The following is an 8,179-nucleotide window of genomic DNA, read 5'->3' as shown; positions in this document are numbered from 1 at the left end:
TCTCCCTTCCTCCTCTCCTGGCACTGGAAGGGATGGCAGGCAGGCCGCCTGGACACCTGGGACTGGGCTGGCTGCACAGTTCCCACTGCAGCACGGTGGGCCCCCCTGGAGGGTCCCCACCTTCATGTCGAGATCATTGCTGAGCCCTTCCCTTCTCATCCAGGACTCATTTCCTGAGAATCCCCTGGCCTTTGGTGCTGGAAAGCCTGCATTTCACTCCATGGAGTCGATCAGCTTCAGAAACAAGCCAGCGGTGGGCCCAAGCTCCCCTCTCCTGTGGCTCCTTTGTGTGTGTGGCTTTTCAGGAGGGGCGGGGGCCAGGCGTCCTCCTTGGGGCGAATGGGACGTGACCCTCGTGTTCGGGACGGAGCAAATGTGCGGTGCACATGGCCGCTGCCTGGGGACACGGATGCCATGAGGAGGTGCTGGGCCAGCTGGCTGCTTGCGGTGGGTCAGGAGCACCCTGTCCTCCCTGCGCTGAGCAACAGAACTGTCCCCTGCAGTGTCCTGTGAGGCAGCGGCGGCCCCCGCTTTCCAGGGGCTCACCTGGGCCCCCGTAGATGAGCCGCCCTCAGGCATCACAGGGAAGAATGGAATGGAAGGTCAGGGGCTAGAGGCTGTCTCCGATGAGACTGGGCGTCAGGGCCACGAGCCAGCCGCCGCAAAGACAAAGCTGCCAGCCAGAACCGAGGGGGCTGTGGTAGCCCGGCCATAGCTGTCCAGGTGAGACAGGCACTGGATGGTGGAGTGGGGGCCGAGGACAAGCGAGGGGGTCAGCCAAGAGTCGTGTGCGGTGGGACCCGCCACGTCAGCCCCCAGTGGCCCCCCCAGACAGGAAAAGCCACCCCCACCTGCTCCCAGCAGGACTCTCAGATGTAGGAATGAGGTGGGTGCTGGGATGAGACGCTGTCACCCACCCTCCTGCCCATCAGCCCGGACTCCAGGAAGCCGCACCTCCACAGGGCTCTTTGGGTGGTTCCCCACACCCCGCAGTGCACCTGCTCCTGCGTCACCCACAATGATGACTCACACACACACCTGAGGCTTGGGAGATTGGACTACATGGCAGCCACGGTGCAAAACGGGTGGCCCCGGCCCCCAGTCTGGCCGCTGGGGATGGACGTGACATTTTCCATGCCACTGGTTTAGTGGGCCAGAAGGTCTGGAAGAGATGCGGATGTTGCTCGGCCTCGGAAGAATGGAGGCTTCTAGAGAATGCGCTGTGCGTGGGACCCTGGCCTTTGCACCCAGCCCTGCTCGCCCTCATTTCCAACAAGGATGGTGCCTTGACCACAACAGAGCCTGAGGATTTTGCCCAAGGACCTTCACTCGTGGGGGGGGGGGGGCAGCAAATGGGCAGGGTTGTCTTAGGTCTTTAAAGATTCTCCTGTTCTCCCAGAGTGAGGCCTCTGAGGCTTTTAAAGTCTGAAAATCTATGGTGAGGGCTGGGGCGCCTGGGTGGCTCAGTTGGTTAAGCATCTGACTCTTGATTTCAGCTCTCAGGACATGATCTCACGGTTTGTGAGTTAGCACTGATGGCGTGGAGCCTGCTCGGATTCTCTACCTCCCCCTCTCTCTGCCCTTCCCCTGCTCACACACTCCCTATAGGAGGGAGGGAGGGAAGGAAGGAAGGAAGGAAGGAAGGAAGGAAGGAAGGAAGGAAGGAAGGAAGGAAGGAAGGAAGGAAGGAAATCTGTGGTGAGGGGAAATGTTTCTCTCTTATTTAAAAGTAGACAAGGGAGCTACCTTTTTCTGGTTATAGAAGAAATTAATCCTGAGGGCTTTTATGATTGTTAGATCTTGTCACCTGGTAACAGTTATTTGCCCCAGCCCATCGATGGCTGGGCCCTGCTTGTCCGGGGGAATCAGGATGACCCACTGGGCCTGGTCTGGCTGGGCCAGAATCCTAGCTGGACTGCTGGGCACCTGTTCTGCCCTCTTCTCCAGGCCAGAGAGTCCCCTGGGATGAATGGAAGCCAGATTTCACTTTCGGTGTTCAACTTTTTAAAAGCCAGGTTCCTTGAAAACGTGTCTCAGCTTCCCAGACCAGCCTTCGCCACACCTGCATCCCGGGAATGCCCAGGCAGCCCTGGTGGCAGAGGGACCTGTTCCCAGGGATTCTGGCCTGAGGGTCTGAGAGAGGACTTCAGTCCCCTGATGAGTTGCACGCTGCATCAGACGGAGGACTTTGCCCTCAGGGAGGTGTGTAGAGGCCGTGGGTCTGTTGCTCTGGTGTTTGTCTGCCTGTTGCCTCTGTCCAGGGATATGGCTTCTTGTTTCTGCCTTCCCCTTGACTGGCAAGTGCATCTGGACCAAGTTGTGTTGCCTTCGTTTCTCCCACTGAAGTGGACATGTTCCTGTTATTGCATAAATTTTCACCAGGCCTACCCAGACCATTCATCTAAACAAGATCAAGAGGCTGGGGTAGGAGAATGTTTTTCTGCAAGCTGTCCTTAAAAACAAACCAACAAACAAACAAAACCATGCATGGCGGTGTAATTCCACTGCGGAGCCCAGGGCACTGACCCCTGGTGGCAGACACAAGTATTGTGAGGAGCGTTGACCTTCACAAATATTTATATGCTCGCGGCCAGCACTTAACATGGAGTTACAAGGAAACTTAAGTGTGGCTTGGAAGTGTCTGTAGGGGGAGAAGCAGGAGAGTTGAATTCCTTCCTTTCCTCTCTCCCGCCCTGAACTTTACTTAACAACAAAATGCCAGTGTCTGCTTCTAAAAGAAATAGCTGTTCTAATGGAGAAAGTTCTCTTCGCTGAGCTTTGAGAGAGTCACATTCGCAGGAGGCTCACCGAGAGCTAGACCTGTTGGTGAAGCTAGTAGAGAAACAAAGTCCTGCTCTATGACATCACAGTTGGTCTTCCTGGCGGCCAGCCCCCATCCCGAACCTCTCTAAGGACCCACGGGTTGGAAGTATTAGGAAATTTCATGGTTTTTATAGCTCTGCCAGGATGTAATATTCTTTATTATATTACACTGTCCACGTTCGTCAACCTGGGAAGGAAAGGTATCCCAGAAATCTCTGCCTTTCACTTCGCATATGGTTCCAAGCTTGACTTTGGGGATATCATGGTCCCCAGCACAGAGAAGACATTTTGGGGGACATTTACCTTGTGGGAACACAGGCCAACAGATGTCAGGTGGGGAAAACTCCAGACTGAGATTATACATAGGATCACATAACTTATCGTCCAACCTGGGACACCTTCAGGAGTGGAAAGAATCAGAACCAGGGCCTTGAAGTCTTCAGAAGGTTGTCTCTTGCTTAAAACTGGGCGGAGAGGAAGGAGTGTGTGCCCAGGAAGCCCAGGCCTGGGAGCGGCACACCCTGCTTCTCCCCAAGCGTGTGGGCAAAACTTGGGCACATGGCCACACCTAACCACAGCGGGAAATGTCCAAGAGCTGTGTGCCCAGGGGGTAGACGGAGGACATGGGTTTTAATAGACATGTAGCCTCGACCAGGCTGTTCTATGATAGGCCAGCCAGGCTGCTGCTTCGGGGTCTTTGCATTTGCTATTCCCACCGTGTGGGTCATTCTTTCCCCAGATAGCTTCCTCCTCACTCCCACTATTCCTGCAGGTCTCTGCTCAGAAGACACCTTAACAGAGAGACAGGCTCAGCAACCCATATGAGATAGGGACTGTCCCTTCCCTGGCAACCTGCACTCCCCATGCCCTAACTATGAATAACAAGTTAACTAGTCAAGGCCCTTCTTGGCTACACGGGAGAGAAGCAGATTCTGATCAACGTGAAAAATAAGAGTATCATGAACTCCTCCAACCAACAACCAAACACAGGGGATCAAGTGAAGAAGCCGAGACCTCATCACAAGGACAGTGTGGTTTGGATGCCATCACCCTGGACATGTGGCTGCCATGCCGCCTGTTCCTGGCTTTCCCTGGGAGTCACTCTGTCAAGGATGGGGCATCCATCTGGCATTAATGAAGTCATGAGCCTGTACTCAGTTGCCAGGGACAAAGGCGGGAGCTATCTGGCGGAGGATTGGCCCTTGAGTCCCATCTGTCTGAATTCCCATCTCATTCCATATGAGAGGTGAACCGGGAAGCTGGGTGGCCCACATGAGAACCAGCCACCATAGCTGGGTATGGAATTCTGGGTTGATGGCATTGTTCTTATGGTATTAAACCTTTTATGTTACGTATTTTTGTTGCTAAGAAGTTTGCTGTCCGCAGGGCACCTGGGTGGCTCAGTCAGTTGAGCATCTAACTCTTGATTTCAGCTCAGGTCATGATCTCATGGTTGTAAGATCGAGGCCCATGTCAGGCTTTACGCTGAATATCAATCCTGTGTGGGATTCTCTTTCTCTCCCTCTCTCTGACCCTCCCGTGTTTATGCTCACTCTCTTATGCACTCTCTCTCTCAAAACAAACATTAAAAATATTGCTGTCCATCTACCTTATGTTCCTTTGTGGATTATTTTCTTTTTATCTTTGGGTTGCTTTTAGGCATTCTTTTGCATCTAATATACTACATGGCCAGACAGGAATTTATTTACTCTGCTTAAGACTCACTGTGCCTTTCCAATATAAAGATGTTTGCTTTTCTTCACTTAGAGAAAATCCCCCCCGACACACACACTTTATATATTCAAGTATTATTCCCCAATTATTCTCTTCTCAAATTCCTATTAGAAATACACTGGACTTTCCCTTCTGTCTTCCATTATCTCATAGAAAGAGAGTCCTATTTTTGAGACATTTCACTCAGCTGTATTTGGGGAAGTTTCTTCCAATTTGTTGCCCAGTTCTTTTTTTTTTTTTATAATAGTTTATTGTCATATTGGTTTCCATATAACACCCAGTGCTTCTCCCCACAAGTGCCCCCCACCATGACCATCACCCCCTCCCTCCCTCCCCCTCCCCTTTCAGTCCATGGATCGTCTTCAGTATTCAGTAGTCTCCCTTGATCTGTGTCCCTCACTCTTCCCCACTCTCTTTGCCCCTTCCTCTCCCCATGGTCCCCTGCCAGGTCTCTCCTGTTAGACCTATGAATGCAAACATATGGTATCTATCCTTCTCTGCCTGACTTATTTTGCTTAGCATGACACCCTCAAGGTCCATCCACTTTCCTACAAATGCTGCCCAGTTCTTTAAGCCTGCCTTCGGTTGTGTCTAACCTGATGTTTAACTCTTCCATTTCATTTTTATCTTCCGTGATTCTGGTTTTAACACGTTCCATTTTGTTCTCTCATGTCTGCCTGTCCTTATCTCACGTTCTTTCTCCATAATGTCTTTGCTTTAGCATTTCTATTTCTTTATTTCTTCCATTATTTCAAGTATTCTGTTTTGTTATCTGAGACTACTCTCATTGTGGTTCCTGTGTATCCTCTTATATTCTAACTTTGGGGATAGTTTATTCCTCTGTGTGCTTAATTGTTTTCTTGAGGGATTGTTTTCAGCAGGGGGGTTGGTCTTGCTTGGTGGTGGTGGTGGGTGTGTGTGTGTGTGTGTGTGTGTGTGTGTGTGTAACGGAGAGTCCTCAGTGCCCTTCTCTGTAAAGACTTCCCTTCAGCATGGTCTTGTGTTCGTTCGTCCAGGTACTTGAAATTACAGTGAGAGTTGTTCTGCAAGCTGAAAGGCAGGTAGGGAGCATGAAAACATTGAGAACTTAGCAGGTCACCTCAGAAAGGTAGTCTGTCTCCTCCCAGTACAGGTGACTGAGCGGAGTCGGCACTGTTTGCCTCCTTCCCCTTACAAACTCGCACGTCCTGTCTCACTTTGGGCCAAGGGGTCCAGGAGCACAACAGGAAAATCAGTTCAAAAAGGCTTTAAACTGTCAGGCAATTTACTGGCTCATGTGATTAAAATGGGCATACAGGGACCTCAGGCTCTCATATCCGTCCAAGCCCATTTTAGATTCAGAACCTTGCTCTGGAGTCCTGCCCTTCATCTCTCTGGAACACAGATCGGTCCTGTGGAGCCATAGCTCCGAACGTGGCGCTCCCTGGCTCAAACACCTGCACGGGCCGACTCAGTGCCCCTGGTAGAAAGCCCCATTCTTCCTGGTTGGCGCTCCCGGCCATTCACGTTCCCCAGCTTTATTCCTCCTGATAACTGACCTTCTCCGGACTCCCAGTGGGATTCGCTGACCGCACTTGCCTGGAGATACTGTTCTGTATTTGAGTTAGTTGTGTGCAAGCCTCACACGGCCCCTTGCATTCTCTAAGTTCCTGGAGGATGCAAGCCTTGTGTAGTTCTCTTTCTGCTTCCCGCGGTTGGCCTAGCAGAAGGCACGTCACCTTAGAGCTGCTCAGGCGACCTAAACAAATCCAGGCCCTCCGGCCCCTGGAGGTCGGGCCGGGCTAGTGGCTCCGCAGGCAGGAGGGAGCCTTCAGCAGAGGCTCATGGGGCTTCCTGTCTTAGGAGTGAGCGCTTTGGTACATGTCAGAGGGCTCAACGCTGGAAGTGAGGCAAGGGGCCCATGCCATCCTGCTTCTGTGTCTCTCTCTCACTCTCTCTGATGAGACTCTCTTGATTAGGCCCTTCTTTCAGGAAGCTTTCCTGACCCAGCTGGCCTCACAGCCCCCCTGGCAGCTTCAAGTCTGTCCCTGTTTGAATTATAGCAAACCTGCCTGGTGGAGTTTTACTGTGAATGCAGTGCCTCCTGGCTCAGGAGCCCAAGGGTGCCTGGGGGCATGCGCATACACTCTCCGCAGGCCTTGCACACAACGGGCTCACCACAACCATCTGTTGTTTGAAAGCGTCCGTTCAAGTTCATAAGTACACGCTGTGTGCCGGTGTGCCCAGCACTAGGCCCAGAGTGAGTGAGAAGGCATGAATGAGACAGCCAAGCAACGGGGCATGTGACGGAGCTGTTGGGTGAGCGCCTCCGTGTCCAGCAGGGGCCAGGTTCACGCCTTTCATGAGCCTCATCCCCTATCTGGGCCGCAGCAAACCCTCCCAGGGAACGGATGGGTTAACGGGTGCATCTTCTGATCTCCTCCAACAGATTATAACAGCAGTGAGTTGAAAACGGCCTGCAGGAAGCACGAGCTCTATGTGAGCTTCCAGGACCTGGGATGGCAGGTGAGTTCTCTGCGCAGCAGGGGGACAACGGTCCCTTCACAGCAGCCCCTTCCAGGCATTTAATGGCAGCAGCTTTGAGCTTTAGGGCTGAGGTGATTCCTTGTGTGAAGGACCTGGGAGCCTTTCCAAATGGCTGGGTGTCTGGAGGGAGGCAGGGGACCGGCCGGCCTACTTGTGCACCGAGACCCCCGGCATCTTCCCGGGAGCCTGCTTCCCAGTTCTGTGTCCCTCAGAATCCATACTTCCGTCCCCAGTGTTCTTCCCCGGTTCTTTTCTAAGTCCACAAGGCACATGCTTATTTGGGCATTTAAACAAATGTGTGTGTGTGTGTGTGTGTGTGTGTGTGTAAGATTTTAAATAACCTCTATGCTTAATATGGGCTCGAGTTTACAACTCCAAGATCAAGAGTCGCACACTCTCTTGACTGAACCAGCCAGGCACCCCACCAATTTTGTGTTCTGAGAAAGCGTTGGAGAGACTGACCGAACAGTTCTCCAATGGCTACACACCGACTCACCCAAACATCTAGAAGAGCACAAATGCTGAGCCCCACAGCTGAGAGCCACCATTAGTTTATAAGCAAACCCTAGGTGACAAGGGATAGGAGATGTCGTCAGCTCTATGCAGGTGGCATCATGATGACAGGGCATCCTTGAGGCCCCACCAGGGACCACGTGCAGAAAGCCAATCACCTGTGTGCGTCCGGTCCAGCAAGTGGGCAGCACTAACGGGTCTGCAGGCTGTGAAAGGGGTGAGGGCTCTGGAGTCAGACGGACCAGGTTCACACCCTACTTTCCACGTGAACGTGAACTTGGCCTCCCTGTGTGGGTCTGCGTAGCTGCGCTACACGAGGAATACCTGCCTACTCAGGATTACGGAGAACACAGCTAGAAGGAACGTATGCTCATCACATGCTGTGTCCCTTTGCTTTCGATTAAGGACTGGATCATCGCGCCCAAGGGCTATGCCGCCAACTACTGTGACGGAGAATGCTCCTTCCCGCTCAACGCACACATGAACGCCACGAACCATGCCATTGTGCAGACGCTGGTGAGCTCCTGGGGACCCCTTTCACTTTGAAATCTTTTTTATTTTTGAGAGAGACAGGGACAGCACA

At 52.5% G+C, this 8,179-nt stretch overlaps 1 protein-coding gene across 1 annotated transcript in view; it reads left to right on the top strand.

Annotated features, from left to right (window-relative positions):
• The window catches only part of BMP6 (bone morphogenetic protein 6), a 60,008-nt gene that overhangs the window by 49,978 nt on the left and 1,851 nt on the right, over positions 1 to 8,179 (top strand). Inside the window, exons 8-9 of the mRNA XM_029943142.1 lie at positions 6,986 to 7,062; positions 8,002 to 8,112. Of these exons, the coding sequence (XP_029799002.1) occupies positions 6,986 to 7,062; positions 8,002 to 8,112 (188 nt within the window). The remainder of the gene's footprint in view (positions 1 to 6,985; positions 7,063 to 8,001; positions 8,113 to 8,179) is intronic.

The sequence above is a fragment of the Suricata suricatta genome, chromosome 7 (genome assembly GCF_006229205.1).
Source record: "Suricata suricatta isolate VVHF042 chromosome 7, meerkat_22Aug2017_6uvM2_HiC, whole genome shotgun sequence".
Classification (NCBI taxonomy): Eukaryota; Metazoa; Chordata; class Mammalia; order Carnivora; family Herpestidae; genus Suricata; species Suricata suricatta.
This window is presented reverse-complemented; position numbering and strand designations above follow the sequence as displayed.